The sequence below is a fragment of the Rhineura floridana genome, chromosome 4 (genome assembly GCF_030035675.1).
Source record: "Rhineura floridana isolate rRhiFlo1 chromosome 4, rRhiFlo1.hap2, whole genome shotgun sequence".
Classification (NCBI taxonomy): Eukaryota; Metazoa; Chordata; class Lepidosauria; order Squamata; family Rhineuridae; genus Rhineura; species Rhineura floridana.
Genome location: NC_084483.1, coordinates 104,645,971 through 104,664,637, shown reverse-complemented (window position 1 = coordinate 104,664,637; position 18,667 = coordinate 104,645,971). Strand labels below are relative to the sequence as shown.

Below are 18,667 nucleotides of genomic sequence, written 5' to 3'. Positions count from 1 at the left end.
GGGCTACTACTCAGATCTTTGCATGTAAAATGAAGTGCAACCCACCCACCCCACTCAGCCAGCAAGCATAATCTCTCTCACTTAACCACCTCCCGTACCCTGCTCTGTCACCAGCTAAGGGACACTCACCCAAGCAAACATTTTCCCCTGAGATGCAAAAAAGTTAAAATACTACAAATGCAGCACAGTTGCCAGAGAGTGTGGTGGAGGCCACTTTGTGTGCCAAGTCCAAACACAGTACTCTCTCTCTCTCTTTCTCTCTCTCTCTCTCTCTCTCTCTCACACACACACACACACACATATACACACGCACACACACGCACACACACACACACACACACACACACACACAGAGTCATCTTTCACCTCCACAGTTCTTTATCTCCATTCTGCTGCTGCCTCCTTCTCCTCATTTATCCATGTTCTTGCCCTCCGGCTCCTTTTGCCCTCCACTCCATTTTTCACCACCACCATCCATTTTTTAAAACAATTGTTTTCTCCACTCCACCCCGTCTCACTCTCCACCTCCTCCCTTGTCGCCTCCTACCCACCCACAGAGAAGGAGGGAAGAGTGACACTGCACAGAAGCCCAGTTTGAGGCACATGATTTTCATCTACAAATCAGAGGAGCAGATGACTTCCCCTGCTTCCCCCCCCAAGTAATGCCCAAAAGTAATGCTGGAAACATTACAATTACTCCACAAAAGTAATACAATTACTCCTATTATAATCAAAATGTAAAGGAATAACCCACTCGTTCCTCAAAAAAGTAACGAATTACCTCCAAGCTCTGGGCATGACACAGTCCTGTGAAACAATGAGTAGATCAATCTGTTCTGCAGGCTTGGTAAAACCCCTCAAAGTGAACTCATTTCTAATGGAGGCCAGCGAGAGATTGCACTTCTGCCAGTGGTGCACAGCACTGAGGTAATTTTAGGCCAGGGTGAAGAACCAAACGCCAGAAGCCAAATGCAGCCTGGTTGATCTATATGGCCCTCAGAACTCTCCCCAGGCTACACACCCTTCTCCCACACCCCTCCCTGCCATGCTTTGCACCCTGAGTGTTTTTCCCTGGCTGGAACGTGTCCCTGTACTCTGATAATGCCTCTTGCTTGTCTCGATGGAGGATAGAGAGGGGGTTGTGAGTGTGTGAACAAAGTAGCCTACTGTAGAAAGGTCAAATTTGCATTTGTTGCTCCACTCACCTTTGCCTCTGGTCCTGCCCTCCACTAGCATGTAGCCCTCAGTAGGTTGCCCAGAAGGGAATGCAGACCTCTGGGTGCAAAAGGATTTCCCACTCTCCGCATTAAAAACTGGAAGAAGCAGCATCGTAACCTTGGCAGGTTAAATGTGTAATAGGAGTTATCCTCTTCTGTAAACCTTATTCCAATTACTCTGTTCGTTCTTACCTTGATTCTTTTTACTCATTATAATTAAATGATTCCCAAAAAGTGTTTCCCAGTTAGAAAATACGGTTGCTTGGTTGAGCAGCCAGATCGTTGTGAAAGACTATGGAAATTGCAGTCTCTCTGAAATTTAAAAGAATCTGTAAGAGCATTTTTTTGCTTCCACTTTGGGGGATGGGGGGATAGGGAAATAAACCACAATCTTGGCAAATCACTGTTAATAGTGACGTCTTTGATTACTATTCACTTGAAAAGACAATAATGCTGGGAAAAACAGAAGGGTGTAGAAAAAGAGGAAGACCAAACAAGAGATGGATTGATTCCATAAAGAAAGCCATAGATCTGAACTTACAAGATCTGGATGGTTTATAATAGATGCTACTGGAGGTCGCTGATTCATAGGGTCACCATAAGTCGTAATTCACTTGAAGGCACATAACAACCAACACTTTGATTACTACATTGCCTCCTATGAGCACCTGTCATGGTTACCACTGATGTATCATTCAGTCCTATGCATTTTTACTCAGGAGTCGGTCTCAATGTGTTTAACAGAGCTTATTCCCCAGTAAGAGGGTTTAGGGTTGCAACCTTAGAACTAACCAAGGCTTCAAAAATAACCTGGAAATGTGGTCTTGCATAGGAAAGAGCTGTTATGCTCTTATACTTCCTTATCTCTATGGTAACAATTAACACTACAGAGAGGGCAGCTACTATCACTGCCTAGTACATACACCCCAATAACTATACTGCCTACACTGATTCTGCTGGCTTATTTGACCTAGCAGTGATCAGCACAGAGGTTCAGTACACCACCATTTTAGGCAGTTATCACAGGCTTCAGCCCCTGACATTTCTGCTGATAGATGATAGGGGTTCGGAGAGACCCTGTCCGTGTCTTAAGGTCCATGCTGGCCCATGGCTGGTCCAGAGGAGCCAGTGATGGTGTGAATCAGTGTGAAGCAGGTTCATGTGATTTCACCAAGGCACACAGCTAATGTTGTAATTGCTATGCTGATCTCCGTGGCAAATTCAAGGGAACCTGCGAGAACACGCCTCCTTTATGCCTTTATTGGGGGGAGGGGATTCCTATGTTTCTGGGTTAGTTTGGTATCAGCAGCAGCCTCGAAAGCTTCCTTGCAAACTTGTCCTAATTGTGCTTCACATTACCGTACAAACTGTACAAAATGAAGACATAACAGCCCTCATTTCAGGGAGCCAGTCTGCCAGTTGCTTCCGAGAACACACACCGAAGTTTCAAAGAGCGTCCTTTGGCCTGCAACTGCAGGCTTCCAAAACGGATATCCATTTAGATTCAGCAGGACTGAGGCGTTCTGGAATAACAGGGGGGGACGCTTTAAAATGAGGAGCGTCCCATCCAAATGGGGACACTATGCGGTGGCAGGCTCCCTTCCTCCTCCAGGAAAGGCAGTGAACGCGAGCGCCCCCTGGGCGCCAATTCCAGGGTAACTAGAGGAGCCGAAGCTTAGGGAAGCCCTCCTTGTCTGTCCGCCATATGCCGCTGGCTCCCTTGTGTGAGTGTGTACCGAGAGGGCTAGCAGCAGCATCGGGTGGAAAAGAGACGTCAGTCGGATGCAAAGGCACAGAACGGCGGAGGCAGGAAAGCCCTCTTTGTATATCTCTCGCTTTCCTTTTCGGAAACGCTTAGGTGCCAGGACTGGGGAAGAGGGGCGCCTGCTCCAGCCTCCCCACCCCTTCGCCGGTCGGGCTGGGAGGAAAAGGCGGTCTCAAGAACTGGCCTCCTTCCTCTGAAAATGACATGTGTTCAGGAGCCCAGCTGTCTCCCTCCGCTGCTAAAAAGAGAAAGGGGGAAGTGGAGCGGACGGGCGGGTGGGGGAGTGGCGGAGAGGGACTCTGCCTGACGCGGCCCGCGACTGTTGTCTAATCGTGTAGGTCTGACGTGGGAAAAGCACACACACACACCAGGCCTGCGATCCCGCATGTGCTCAGCCGCGGGCAGCCCTAAGAATTCAAGTCAAACTACGCCTATTCCCCCCCCCCATGTACGAAGCCGGAGGATTACGTTTGGGGGGAGGGGAGAGAGAGATGGTCTGCTTGATCCCACAGTGAGCCGCTATGGTTAAAAACCAAACTGAATTAACCCCACGACCACCCCAAACTCTTTCCTGGGGGCTCCAATTTACAGACCCCATCGGGGTAGGGGAACCCGCGACCCGCTCCGGATGCTGTTGGGCTACCACGCTGTTTCTAATATCGTATTTTAAAATTGTTGGGACCTCACGGTGAAGGGCTAGTAAGAGATCTAAATAATAATAATAATAATAATAATAATAATAATAAATTTCCCATCATCTTATGACCTTTGGCTGTGCTGGCTCCCCCAGCCAGCACCCGTTGGAGTGCAACAATACCTGCAGGGCACTTAGGTTCCTCATCCCTACTCGAGAGTAGTTGAATGATGGACTTTAAAGAAGCCACACAGGCACTGAAGGATGGGCAAGCTCCTTCATTCTCTCCACCCCTTTGCATTTCCTTCCCTGCTCTCGCTCCTCCCTCCCTCCAACATTGTGTTTTGATTCAAGTCTCCCTAAGATCCTGTTGTTGATGCATCAGTTAAAAGAGACCTGCATTTCTAGTTGCCGCACTGGGCGTGGTGTGGGGGATGTTGTGTGTATGTGTGTGTATAATAAGCAAGTGTTGATTTCAGTAAATTTCAGGGTTATGTTGCAACAACGTGGCTCATGTTGAACTTTAGTTCTCTGGTATGTAAATCACCTTTAATACGAGGTTCATAAACTGGGCAGCCAGATCAGCTAGTTTCTTTATTTCATCGCACGCCTCCCTGCCAGCTGACTGGGAGCCGGGCGGCCCAAAGAAGGAGACGTTTTGTTGGGAATTACAACAGTGCAAAGGATTTATGAGAACAGAGGGGAAGAAACGGCTCCTGGCTCTTGTAGTGGTATCAAAGGAGAAGGAAGAGAGGGAGAGAACGACCATGAGAGGAAAAGAAGAAAAGTCGTCGCTGAAAGGTTGGTCGAATGAAACTCTTTTTTTTCATGGTAGGGTTGTGACTGAAGGTCAGTGGGGAATATAGAAATGTTTTGCAACAACTTGCAGCTCCTGACCTAGGAAAGGAAGAGAGAGCTTGAATCTCTGGAAATGAGATGGACACAATTAAGTTATCTCTCTTTTCAAAAATAGTTCTGTCCAGAGCTGCAAGACAAGGACTGAAGGCGCAATAGTTTTTTGGCCCACTGATAAGAGTAGTTCAGAGGCAATCACCTCTGAAAGAAAACGAAGAGGTGGCGAAGTGGATGGGCACAGCTGTCTGAGATGCATTATTATGTAAGCTAGGAGCCTAAGTCCTACTGGAAACTGTCATCCCTTGGCAAATCTATAGGCATGTTGCCTTGAACGTCATTGGTTATGTAGGCTTCTCTTAAAGCTTTTAAGTGTAGGTGGCTTGTCAAAAGGGACGAAAAAGAGGGAGAGAGGCAATGGTTTGGATGGCCCAGTTCAGTTCAAAACTCAGTATCACGAAAGGGCTTCTTCCTGCCTGATCTCTCAGAATGTAATGAATGCCACTTTTAAGGAGCATAGGATGCCTTCTATCATGTGTGGAGAACCTTTGGCCCTCCAGATATTGCTGAATGGCAACTCCCCTCATCCCAGTCCATTGTCCATGCTTGCTGGGGCTGATGGGAGTTGTACTTTAGCAACATCTGGCAGGCCAAAGGTTTCCCCCTTATATGAATGCCTTATATGTAATGCCTTATATGAAAGCATTGATCCATCTGAGCTCAGTGTTATCTACACACACTGACTGACAGCAAGTGGGCAACTGGACGCTTATGGGAAGCCCTTAACCAGGACTCTCCCCACTTGTGATTCCCAGAAGCTGATATTTAGAGTTATACTGTCTCCAGTAGTGGAGGTAGAACACAGCCTTTGTGGCTAGTAGTGGCTATCAATAGGCTTATCCTCCACGGTTTTGTCTAATCTTTTAAAGCCATCCTAGCTGGTAGGCATTTTCAGTTTAATAGATTAGGTGGCCCCTGATGCGGGGTGGGGGACAACGATTCCCAAGGTGAGATTCTGGACAGGTGCTGCGGGCCCAGACAGCACTGGACTAAACAGACCATTTGATAAAAAGCAGTTTCCTGTGGTCACGCACGATGCAAGTGGGGATCCCTGAAATGTATATCCACAAACTTGGGAGACGTTCACCAATGATGTATTACTGATCAATAGAGCGACATTACCAATGGCTTACATGAATGAATGAAACCATGAATGAATGAAGGTTTAGGACACAGCCTGTCAGGGGCTCCAGAGCAGCAGTTTCGTCGCGTTCAAATTGCTTACGGTTAGCCGGGGAGGAGCTGTAACTGAGCATGCGCGTTGCGGGGACTCCAGTGCCGTCGCCCTCTCACGCTGCCAGCAATGTGCTGCCGCTTATAAGGTTTACAAGGCTGAGTTGCCGGGGGCTCCAGGGAGCTGCCGGCCGTTTCTTTCCGAGGGAGAAAGCTCTGAGGAGGGGAAGCGATGTGTCATGGAAAGGAACGGAGGAGCAAAGCGATTCGGAAATCTGGAAACTTAGTTATTTCGGGATTGATTTCTCCGGGGGATGATTTTTTTTTTAAATAATATTTATTATGGAAGCTGCGGTGTTTTCATTGAGGAGAGAGTGGAACTGATTTTTTTTCCTTTTCTGCAGCAGCCCCGACTTCCTGAAGTATTCGGTTAGGCAGTTAAAAGACTGGATTAGCCCAAATGCAACCTCTGCAATCTTGAATCAGCAAAGTTAGTTGGCGGGGGGCTGGAATAACAGAGGGGCGGAGAGCTTCTGCCGGGAGGGGCGGACGGGGGGACGCGAAGATCGAGAGGAGAAGAGACGGGGCTGCTGCTGAGTTTTACGTATAAAGTCCAATAATCAGCAAATACTCTGGAAGCTCCTTTTGACGAGCGTTGAGTCATTGGGACCCAAACAGAACAGCCCGGAATGGATTCCGGGGACCCGTGCGGGTCCAGGCTGCACAAGTCCCATTGGACTCAGTAGGGCTTCCTCCCGAGTAAACCGATTAGGATTGCGCTTGCAGGCCTGTCCCGTACCCCGACACTTGAATTTAAGAAATAGGAAAGGAGAAATAAGACGGTGGTGGTGACTTTAACGTATTGGGTCCACGACGAGGCGTGCTACTTTACCTTCAAAGTGGCTTTTGAGCTAAATTAATAAGCAGGCGAACTGATGAGCAGAAGCTTGCTCTCCCCCCCCCCCCGGTCCCCAAGGTGAAGAATGCTTTTTACTGAAGGGCTGGGGCTTTTGCATCAACGTGTGTTGCACTTTTCAGGAAGGTAGAATGTGGCCAGCCACTAACAAGCGGGCCCGAAGGCAGCCTCTCCGCCCCCCCCCCAACGCTCAGCTCGCCTCACCACAACGCGGAATGTCGCCTCAGCCCCAACAAACCTCCCCAGGTATACTGTGAATGTGCCATTCCTTGCGTGCCACTAGTGCTTCAGGTCACCAGTGGGAGGCGTCCCGGCCAACTCCATTCATAAACAAATCTCACGTGTTCCACAACACTGCCGCCGAGAAATAAATAAATAAAGGCACCATTCGGGCACATAATGTTCTCAAAGGACTGTAAAAAAATTGCAGACTGAGTCAGCTTTCCTCTCCCCATTGCTTTTACAAACATGGAAGATTTCCATCACCACCTCCTCTTTTCATCAGAAGGAGTGCATTTTTTAAAAAAATGATTATCACTGCTACTAATATATAATATTGCCTCTTCTGGCCCAATGTTTTAAGGCGATTTCGGTAACACCCCGGCCAGTCAATACCTAGGCCCGGCCGGTCGCCTAGAAGGGGCGCTTGTTTGCTGAACTGAGAAAACCGAGGGAGGAAATCTAGTCCCCTTGAGTCACTCCCTGCGGAAAGGCCATTTCTTCTTAACCTTCGCCGCAGACAACAGCGGCTTCCTTTTGCCGCCGAACCAAAGATCAAGCAGCGCGATCCTCCTCGCTGGGCTGCGCTCTCTCAGCTGCCCCTGGCTTCACATACGGGGCTGCACGGAACGGAAAGGGCCGTTGCTTCTGGCTGGGATTGGGGTAAGAACTAAATAGTGTACACTAAAGGGAACTTTTCAAGATATGCTTCCCTCTTTCTTGTCCATGGGCTATTTGATGGCCTGCAGCAGCTGCAAGGGAAAGAAGGTTCTCCTCCCCATTATCAGGTTCTAATGAGTTAAAACTTGACTGACAACGGCTTAATCCGCCCCCGGACGCCTCCATTTAGCCAAGGATTCCTTTGAAGATGTTTGTTTGGAGCCTTGAGGTGGTGCCAGCAAACGCAACCAATGAACAACCCTGTCCTGCTGCGACGCTCTTTTGTAATTAATAAATGCCATCTGATAAGAGGGAACCGCTTTGACTCCAGCGGTTTCTGTTTCACTGTCTCAATGACATTTGCTTTGAGGTTTTAAAAAGTAAAGAAAAAAAGGGGAAGGGAGGGGTGGGAGGAAGTTCAGACTCCTAAAGCACTCATGTCTGCGACTGAGATTCCCAAGCCGTTTTGTCCAGACTAGTGACACTGAAGTCGGTTCTGAGCACTCCCGTTTGACGTCTTGGAAGTGCTTGTGCCTGTGATGTGTTTACGTGGGACTCTATAGGCACAGGACTTTCAGACCAATTCGATGCTTGGTTCGCTCCGTTCCTTAGTTTAATCAGATGTCTTCCAATGTAGGTGTACGTAAGGATTGCTGCTTTAGTAACTAATCTTGGAGGGAATGCCGCCAGATTACTTTTAAAAAGGAGGGTGGGGTTTAATGTCTAAATGAAAGGGTGCCTCGGCTGGTTTGGGATTCACATCTCCTGGGAAACTCTTAGCCCTAATCTCCAGTGTTTGCGTAGATGAGTTGTGGTTGTGTCCATTGACTCGTAAAACACTAAATACGTTCAAGGACACTTTTTTTTGGTTACTGCTTCATATAGTCAACTGCACTGGTACTTGAAAGGGGAAAAAGTCAGTTTCTGGGGGCTAATGGCCGACCAATTCACGAAGGATATCGATATCAATGTGGAGTAGCCGTAGTAGAAATGTTCGTGTTCGTGTTCAGAGGCTGTGTACCTCAAATTATAAGATGCGGTGTATGTGTGTGGGGCAAACATCAAGAGATGGCTATCACAGCTCCCCCGGGGGCCTCTTGAGAGTCCTAGATGTTGCAAAGGAAAATCCCCCCCCATCTTTGGCACAAACTGATCCCTGAATAAGGACCTGTGGTTGCCTGTATGAGGGATATCCCATGATGGATCTCTATGTAAGCGTTAAGAGCGGGCAGTGTCCTTTCCATGGGATTGTCGCCTTGAGGAACAACATAGAAGGCGACGCCATATATAAATAGCGAAAGATCTCTGGCAAGCCTAACGTCGGGGCAGGAAGCAACCGAGGCGCTGGAATCATACAGCGGTACAGTCACGCAGGTTAGCCCCTGGAGTTCGAGAGGCAGCAAAGGCCACAACCAGCTCCTCGGCCTTACGTAATTTATGACCGGCAACCCACAAGGGTTACATGCGCTGGGGGACGGAGAAAGCAAGCGAGTATCCTGACTGAGCGCCTTGGCAAGGCAAGTTGCGCCCTATTCCGGCTGAGAACGTGGCTTGGAAGCGTGGAAGCAAAAAATTAAATTCTTAACACCGCTTCCCTCCGGAGGGACCAAGGCAGGAAGGCTTGGATGGTCCTTTTTCCTTCTTCTAAAACTGCTGCCAAGAAGGACAACAGAAAAAAAATGGGGAGGGAGACCAAGCGTCCTCCTTCCGCTAACCCGGCTTGCGAGACTCGTTTCTAACGTCACGGCACGGGGAAGGGCGGCTCGCGCGCTGCCAAGGGCCAGGCGCCAGAGCCGTACTTCTCAACTCGGTTCTGGGCGCCTGAAGTGGCGAGCGAGACTCTTCCTCATTGTTCGCCTTTGGCTCCTCCCCTTCTTCCTCTCGCCCCCCAATCGCTCCTTTCGTCGCCGAGGCCTCGCCTATATAAACCCCTCCGGCGAGCGGCGGAGCTGCAGAAATCGAGCTGACTCAAGAGGGTGGTGGCTGCTTGTTTGTTTGCTTGCTTGCTTGCTTGCGCACGCTGCACTACGGTCTCTTCTCGGGGTTAACTAATTTCATTAGCAAGCCAGTGTGCCTGGATCGACGCCATCCCTCTTTCCTCGGCTTGGATTAATATTTCTGCCCGCTGTCTCCCTTGGTCAAGTCCACAATGACGGTCAAAACTGAAGCGTCGGGATCGACGTTAACCTATTCCAAGATGAGAGGGATGGTGGCGATACTGATTGGTGAGTAGGAACGACAAGAAGGGGAAAAAAGCCGGGCAAGAAAGAGCTAGTGGCGTGCGCCTCCTGTACAGTATTTGAGAACTGAGCGGGAGGATATTTGTGTGTGGAGTGATTTGTTTGATTCAAGTGGGCGGCGGGGGGGGGATACGTTAAATACAGAAGGATAGTCGGGGATTGATATGTAGCAATCCCCTTTTTTGTTATTATTTGCAGCTTTCATGAAACAGAGACGAATGGGGCTCAATGACTTCATTCAAAAAATAGCTACGAACTCTTACGCCTGCAAACAGTAAGTGGTCTCCGTTTTGGTTTGCAGAAATAATCTTGGAAATAAATGCATGTAACTTATTTTTGAAACTTTTTAAAAAGATGGAATGAGAAATTATAGAGAGAGACAGCTGAATTTTAATATTTGTCTTCTTTTTTTAAGAGTTTACAGTATTATCCTATGCATGCTTAACCAGAAGCAAGCTTCATTGAGTTCAATGAGACTTACTCCCTAGTAAGCATTCTTAGGAGTGTTAAATTTAGTTTTGTTAAAATTATGTCTAGGTGAATTTCTGAGACTTTCGATAGAAGCATGTGTCATTAAGACTGCAATTCTATATGCTGTTGGGAGTAGGTGTCCTTGAATTCACTCTTGAATAGAGACAGGACTTATTTTTATTTATTATTGCATTTATTTATTATTCCTCCAAGGAGCTCAAGGTGGCATACACAGTTCTCCTCCCTCTTTATTTTATCCTCACAACAACCATGTGAGGTAGGTTAGGCTGAGAGGCAGTAACTGGTCCAAGGTCACCCAGTGAGCTACATGGCCTAATGGGGATTTGAACCCTGGTCTCCCAGGTCCAACACTCTAACCACATTGCCACACTGGACTGTGCTATAAATAGGGTTTTTTTGTGTTTTTTTTTAAACTGGACACAAAATAGAGTATTCTAGAGTTCAACATTCTCAAGTCTTGAAATAAGTGTATAGAGCTAAGTTTCACTGTTTGGCTGAACAATAAACTGGAGAATGGCACTTAGTCTAGATTTCCTGATCCCTCAGCCCCTCCTCTAGCCTAACATCTCATTACAGAGGAAACTTGTAGCTCAGAAAGGTTTATTCCTGTCTTCTGTTTCACCTGAGTAAGCTGTTTGCTTTTAGTAGTAGCTTGCCAGTCTGAAACTTTCTAAATAGAATATTAGTATGCCCCCTGGTGGTAATATATTTTAATGTTCCGTACCTTGTGCAACTGTACTAATTGTGTCTAATCTCCTGTAGCCCTGAAGTTCAATCTATTTTGAAGATCTCCCAACCTCAAGAGCCTGAACTTATGAATGCCAATCCTTCTCCTCCAGTAAGTAGCATCTATTATGGACAGCTTTTCTTAAGAAGAAATTAATGTGTCACTTAGAAACAGCTTTTAAAAATAGCCTTTCTGTCTGTTAGCAGCCTGGCAATCAGGACTCACTATAGCGATGTAGCTTGGAAAGAAGCGTTTTAGAATAAAGGCCACCATTTCTGTCTAAAAGAAAGAAAACCTTTTTTTAATTGTTTCTTTTCAGTTTCATTTAAAAATGACATGTGGCCTAATCTTTATATGAATTCTTTAAAGAGTACTGCTCTTTGCCCCAAAACATAATTTCATACAATTATTAAGCACAATCTACTGTGTTGCTTGAAGGCCAAGTATTTCAGTACAAATGGTAATGGTTTTCTTCATTTTTGTTCATTGCAGCCCAGCCCATCTCAACAAATCAATCTTGGCCCTTCATCTAATCCACATGCTAAACCATCAGATTTCCATTTCCTGAAGGTTATTGGAAAAGGCAGTTTTGGAAAGGTAAGCTTACATCTTCATTGGCCTAGTTTGCCTTATTATTGTGTGTAATATTTAGGGATGAGCATTCAGTGTGTTTGATAATGGAGTGGATTCTGAAGGAAGATCCTTTTAATGTTATTTCATGATGTTGGGAAACTCGCAGTTTAGCATCAAACTACTTGGAGTAACGGAAGATTTAGGAAGGAAGGAAAAAGTGAAAGAGTAAAGAAGCAGCTAGATGGCTGTATGAAGCTATGTGGCTGGGTGTTCCTGAAAGTCATCATCTTGTTAAAAAAGAGTACATAAGAGAATTTGCTTGGATCACAGGGCACAAAGGGATTTGAAGGCCATACTGTCCAATTCCCTGCTTTAGGGCAGTGCTGTTCTAATACATGCTCTGATATTGCCAGCCTATCCAGTTGTGCAAGGTTGCTGTGAGGTTGGGCCCCATGTTAGCAGAAAGGGCATAGTTGCTCGCCATTGTGACTTACTTCCCTCGCATCATGATCATGCCTAAGCAAAGGGTATTTTGATTTTTTTTCAGGTTCTTCTTGCAAGGCATAAGGCAGAAGAGCAATTCTATGCTGTGAAAGTCCTCCAGAAGAAAGCAATACTGAAAAAGAAGGAGGTAAATGACACGATTTTCCCCATTTCATAAGAAATGTCCATCAGGAATATAATTATTATAGTCCTACTGTTATTCTTCTCATTATTAATAATTTTCCATCCCCTTTCCTCTTAGGAGAAGCACATCATGTCAGAGCGCAATGTCCTACTGAAGAATGTGAAGCACCCTTTCCTGGTGGGACTCCACTTTTCTTTCCAGACGGCAGACAAACTATATTTTGTCCTAGACTACATCAATGGTGGAGAGGTAAGCAGAAGAGTGCATAGAATATGTAGGGCATGATCCAAAGCCAATTCAGCTCAAACTCTCCCTTGCTGAAAGTCCTGCCATATGTACAAAATTGTGGGGTTTTTTTCCTGTTCAGTACGAAAGGGAGGTCTAGGGAGGAGTTATTAGATTCAGTGTCTCCTGCCTGCCAACCGCTAATAGCAGGAAATAGTCAGTGGATTACTAGGCCATTTCCTACAATTGTTCTCTCTAGCTATATATATTGAGATTAATTAAATGCATTGTTAAAAGGTAACATATTTCCCTCTTCCCCTGATGTCTGTTGCAGTTGTTCTACCATCTCCAGAGGGAACGTTGCTTCCTGGAACCAAGGGCTCGTTTTTACGCTGCTGAAATAGCCAGTGCACTGGGTTACCTGCATTCGTTGAATATAGTTTATCGGTAAGCAGGATGCCTGATCTATGCACATTCATGTTTTTTGTGAAAACTGGCAAGTAGGCTCCAATACGTAACAAAACTTGACAAACAGGAGGCCAAGAACCTTGTGCAATGGGCTTCCAAGATGCTAGCAGTAGGTACTGGGATCATTGCAGCACACAATTCTAAGGATTGATGTCCAGGTTAGGGATTAGAATCAGTAAATGGATCACACTGTTGTATGTAGGCTGAATTCTGTTGGATGATGGCCTTTAAAAAGTGTTTGGGGACTATCCACAAACCAGTCTTACCAAAGGAACTCTCTTCTTCCCTCCAAAAAACCCTGATAAAAGCCTGTTACTTACAATAAAAATAGTAAGAACTGAGACCAGTTGGCTGACATTTGTGTTTTCCTTCTTTTTGCCACAGGGACTTGAAGCCAGAGAACATTTTGCTGGATTCTCAAGGGCACATTGTCTTGACTGACTTTGGACTCTGCAAAGAGAACATAGAACACAATGGCACAACTTCCACATTTTGCGGCACTCCCGAGGTAGGTTTGAATTCTGCTTTTTACCCACGTGGCAATGATGTATGTGCCCAAAGTGCGTGACAGGGACAGGAATTTCCCAGATGGGACAAAAGGACATTTTGTGCTGGTTAGGTAAAGCAGTCAGACAGTCATTGATTGATGAGCCCTGCTGACAAGCTGGGAGGTGGGAAGAAATGCACGATCCCACAAATGCTAGCCTTTAAGAGCAAAAAGAGGGAGGGAAAGACACCTGTACTATGGGAACTCCTACAGAAGTAAGTTCCATCGATCCTAAAGAGTTATTGGTGTGGTCCTCAGTCCACATGTGCAGGTCCCATTCATTCTGGTCACTGAGGTTCTTTTTAAGTGGAGTATTTAAAGAATGCAGGCTGGCTGTTTTAACCTAATGTTTCCATACTTCTTTCTGAACTTAATAGTACCTTGCCCCTGAAGTCCTCCACAAGCAACCCTATGACCGGACGGTTGACTGGTGGTGCCTTGGAGCGGTTTTGTACGAGATGCTTTATGGACTGGTAAGTGAGAATAGAGTGACTGCCTGATTACATATGCATACCAGTAGCATTCCCCTCTGTAATCATTATCAGAGATGAATCTTGGCTCCACTGAAGTTTTTTTTTAATTGTTGGCTTTAGTGGTTCCAATATGTCTTTCATCCAGTTGTCGTAGTGCAAGTCTTTGTGGCCACAGTTCAATGGCACGACATCTGCTTTGCATGCACAAGGTCTCAGGTTCAATCCCCAGCGTTTCTAGGTAGGGCTGGGAATGCCCCTGCCTGAAGCCCTGGGGAGTCATGACAGTAGTGAGTTGGATGGACCAGGGGTCAATTCAGTAGAAGTTTCCTGAACATCTATGTATGTGTGTCTCAAGAAGGGTGTTAACTTAGTATATTATGGCAGAGGCAGTATGGTAAATCTGGCCCTTGTACTAAATATCTCTGCGCTTTTTTTCTCTCTAGCCCCCCTTTTATAGCAGAAACACAGCAGAAATGTATGACAACATCTTGAACAAACCTCTGCAGCTGAAGCCAAATATTACCAACTCCGCTAGACACCTTTTGGAAGGTCTTTTGCAGAAGGACAGAACCAAGAGGCTGGGTGCAAAGGAAGACTTTGTAAGTATAACCGTGGGAGTTCTGAGAGGGGAGGCATTTAGGAAGTTGGCCAGAGGACACCAGTCTTTTTCAATTACTCTTGTCTCAACTGATTTGATTTCCGTTTCCTCAACAGATGGAAATTAAGAATCACATCTTCTTCTCCCCAATTAACTGGGATGATCTTATTAATAAGAAGATTACACCCCCTTTTAACCCAAATGTGGTAAGTATCCCTTCTAATTATAGGATGGGCAAGGAGGGCTTTTTCTATTCAGGGGTTGAAGATAAAAATGACAGCCTAGTTTTCAATGTTTCAGTGTATTATGAATGTGACCCTGAAGGAGCCATTAAACAGGTGTCCTTCGGTTTATACTTGAGAGGAGGCCTTGCTTGCCCCATGCAGCTCAGGGAACATCATCGCCTCCCAGTCTTTTGCGTTGGGTCATCATTGCTCCCAGCTGGGGGGAAAACACCCTGATCACAAACACTTATTTGCTTGGAAATCTATGGAGTTCAACTGGACTTGCTTGAGTAGCAAAGTTTTGCAGTCTAAAGCTGAGATCAAGCTGACCACAGCACTGTGTTGCAGGGGCAGCCAACATGGTGCCCTCCAGATGTTGGGTTACAACTCCCATTGTCTTTGGCCATTGGCTATGCTGACTGGGGCTGATTAGAGTTCAACAAGTTCTGGAGGGCAACACATTGTCTGCCCCTGCCCCATTGAATCCAATACTACCTCAAGCTGCAATCCTAGATACGTTTACTAGGGAGCAATAGCTGTGTATGAAGGGAGGTGGAGCAGTGGCACTGCCATTTGGTGGGCTGGGGTGGTGCAAGGTGTCAGCAATCTCTGGGTTGGCTGTGATGGCCCCATAGGTGCACATGCACCTTCGGGCCACCACTAACTCAGTTTCCCAAACCTGCTGCTGCCTTGCCTTACCCTATCCCACTGCTAGCAAACACAGGCAGCCCTGTTACTTGCAGTGCACCCACCCACCTTCCCACACACAGCCTGCCACTGCTACCAGGGAGTTAAGCTCCAGTGAATATAGTGGGACTTGGGTCACATGTCTAAGATTGACCCATCACATCAGCCTCAAGTCTAACGTATATATACACACGAACATCATTAAATGTCTTTATTATTACACGGACAACAAGGTGATTATATGCAAATGTGAAAAATGTTGCCACTGGTGAATAACTGCTGTGCAGAGTGACTGGAGCCTTTGAAACCTGTACAGGGGTGGTAACAGTGGAAAGTGTTTTGTTTTTATCTTGGCATGAAGTTACCAGATTTCTTTTAAAAGGAGGCGGCTTATGAGGGCAGCACAGTGAGGCCTACTCCACACCCACTTTCCTGTTAAGAACAGATTTGAACACTCTTCCCAGTCCAGCATTAACAGATCCTATCGTTCTTTTCTCACAGAGCGGCCCCAGTGATCTGCGACACTTTGACCCCGAGTTTACAGAGGAGCCTGTCCCAAACTCCATTGGCCAGTCTTCAGACAGCATCCTCATCACTGCTAGTGTCAAAGAGGCCGCTGAAGCTTTTCTGGGCTTCTCCTATGCTCCTCCCATGGATTCTTTCTTGTGAATTTTTATTTAGTGATTTGTTTGTTCTTTCTTCTTCTTCGTTTAATAATGACCCTTATGTTGGCCTTCTGCTTAAGCTGCCAGTTGTCCGGTCATCTTGGAAAAAAAGAAAAATTTGCACATCTTCCCACTGTGTGGCAGCTTTGCAGCCTTAATTTCAACTATGTTTGCTGGAAGCATTCTGCTTGTTTCTGTTCCGTTTGGAAGAGCACACTTTAACTCCTTTTAAATGAACTCACAAACATTTCACTTCCAGTTCTTCCCTCTCACCAAAGTGGTGCTATCTCCTTTTGGAAGTTAAGAAAGGAAAGAAGAAGGAAAAGAGAAGGGGGAAAAAAAAAAGCTACTGCTGCCATAGATTGTAAGCTTAAGAACATCCTGTGTGTTATGTATCGAGAGTTTGTTCTGAAAAGCCTAGCTTGAAGATCTTTCTGGATGTAATGAGGATTTTATGAAAATGTGCCTTTTTTCCTGAAAAGGTCTTGTGAGCTCCAAAGCTTTTTCCTGTCGGAGTGTTTCTGGATTCACGTGTGTGTGAGAGTTTGCCATGTGGACAATGGTATGAGTGTGGTATGCACATTTTGCAGATGGATTTTGTTTGAAAGCATCAGTGTGACACAAAGCACACTACAGTGGGGGGCATTGTTCCTTCCATATTTGGAAGACAAATTAATAAATGTAGATAAATGATTTTTTAAAAGAAAAATATGTAAAAATTGTACAGTTAATGATGGGCTTCAATGACTAGTACCCAAATGCTTGAAGAAAGCATTGCTGCTATGGAAATATATATATATATGTATAAATATTTCTATTTTTAGAGAGGGTTTCTAGGGACCAAAATGCCCCAGCTGCGACCTGTCAAAGCTGTTGGTTTATTTCATTATCTTTTTCATCTGTAAAATTGGGCATTATTTATGGTTTGTTTTTTGCATTCCTGGTTGTATGTATTTGTAAAAAGACCTGTACAGTTGGTTGCAATGCTAGATGTATATTTAAAAAGAAAAAAAATTGAAAGCCTATAATGTATATCCCTATTGTAATGTACTGAACATGGTTATTATACGATATGTATAATTTTTGTGACCAAATGCATTGGTTTGCAGTAAAATCTTGGACAATATTTCTATAAATGCTGTCATTTTTTCCTTTTATAAAATCAAGGTATGATTCCTTCCTCTGAATCACCAATTTTTTAGCATTAAGAAGATAAGAAGAGCCTGCTCGATCAGGCCAGTGGCCCATCTAGTCCAGCATCCTGTTCTCACAGTGGCCGGCCAGGTGCCTGGGGGAAGCCCGCAAGCAGGACCCGAGTGCAAGAACACTCTCCCCTCCTGAGGCTTCCGGCAACTGGTTTTCAGAAGCATGCTGCCTCTGACTAGGGTGGCAGAGCACAGCCATCATGGCTAGTAGCCATTGATAGCCCTGTCCTCCATGAATTTGTCTAGTCTTCTTTTAAAGCCATCCAAGCTGGTGGCCATTACTGCGTCTTGTGGGAGCAAATTCCATAGTTTAACTATGCGCTGAGTAAAGAAGTACTTCCTTTTGTCTGTCCTGAATCTTCCAACATTCAGCTTCTTTGAATGTCCACGAGTTCTAGTATTATCAGAGGGAGAAAAACTTTTCTCTGTCCACTTTCCCAATGCCATGCATAATTTTATACACTTCAATCATGTCTCCTCTGACCCGCCTTTTCTCTAAACTAAAAAGCCCCAAATGCTGCAACCTTTCCTCGTAAGGGAGTCGCTCCATCCCCTTGATCATTCTGGTTGCCCTCTTCTGAACCTTTTCCAACTCTATAATATCCTTTTTGAGATGAGGTGACCAGAACTGTACACAGTATTCCAAATGCGGTCATACCATTTTCTTTCATTACACGGGAAGTGCGTATGCATCTAATCATTTAGGGTTGAAGACTACTATAGCAGCTGAGAGCATTCTTTCAATACTGTAGAGTGAAGTTCAGATATAGAAGGAGGTTTAAGCTAGTTGATAAAATGCTTGCCAAGGAGAAAATCCATTGTTTGCACTACTGACTTAAGAAGAGTGCTGCTGGATCAGGCCAAAGCCCTATCTTGTCCAGAATCCTGTTCTCAGTGGCCATCCAGATGCCTATGGGAAGTCCACAAGGAGTCTGCTGCTAACCGCCCAACTACATTTTGGTAACGGTAGTGAAAATTGTTGGCATGGAAACATGCTTTGAACAGAGTTTGACACTACTCAACCTTCGGACTGGTATTTTATGTTGCTGATTGCCAAATGCCAAATCAGACCTATTGTGGGACCAGAAAGGCTTTATGGATTGGGTAATCTGGTTGCCAGTAGTGCATGCTGGGAACAATAGACTAAAGGAATTTGATTTCAAGAGAACTATCTGGAAACCTGGATACTTGCTGTGCAAAGATAAACTATTAGTAAGTTCCTTAGTAAGTGGACCCACTTGTTTATGTTAGTACTATAGTATATATATATTATTTATTGTCATTACAATGAGCACAAATATGTGGAAGCTGAAGCTGGATGAGGCTCCAAAATCACAAAGCACAGGGCCAAATGGGTCCAAAGTTGTTTGCTCTTGACATACCACTCTTCACATCATGGTAAACGCTTGTTAGAAGCAG

The 18,667-nt window shown here is 45.5% G+C and overlaps 1 protein-coding gene across 2 annotated transcripts; it reads left to right on the top strand.

Moving 5' to 3' along the window:
* Positions 1-4,305: 4,305 nt before the first annotated feature.
* SGK1 (serum/glucocorticoid regulated kinase 1) lies at positions 4,306-17,169 on the top strand. Of its 2 annotated transcripts, none has more exons than XM_061623903.1 (12): positions 4,306-4,417; positions 9,935-10,010; positions 10,991-11,066; positions 11,448-11,552; positions 12,076-12,159; positions 12,274-12,405; positions 12,716-12,828; positions 13,234-13,357; positions 13,774-13,869; positions 14,313-14,468; positions 14,584-14,673; positions 15,880-17,169. In XM_061623903.1, exons 1-12 carry the CDS (start codon positions 4,306-4,308, stop codon positions 16,045-16,047), a joined length of 1,332 nt encoding a protein of 443 aa, XP_061479887.1. In that variant the 3' UTR covers positions 16,048-17,169. The 2 variants fall into 2 exon arrangements, with proteins under 2 accessions (XP_061479887.1, XP_061479888.1); XM_061623904.1 differs by lacking the exon at positions 4,306-4,417 and adding an exon at positions 9,435-9,721.
* The last annotated feature ends 1,498 nt before the right edge of the window (positions 17,170-18,667 follow it).

What these genes read in the sequence shown, in the direction of transcription:
- SGK1 (XM_061623903.1), top strand. Translation starts at nt 4,306, where the DNA reads ATGAGAACAGAGGGGAAGAAACGGCTCCTGGCTCTTGTAGTGGTATCA. An exon ending in ACTACATCAATGGTGGAGAG is followed by an intron (nt 12,406 to 12,715) that starts GTAAGCAGAAGA and finishes TGTCTGTTGCAG; the next exon opens with TTGTTCTACCATCTCCAGAG. An exon ending in CCCCTTTTAACCCAAATGTG is followed by an intron (nt 14,674 to 15,879) that starts GTAAGTATCCCT and finishes CTTTTCTCACAG; the next exon opens with AGCGGCCCCAGTGATCTGCG.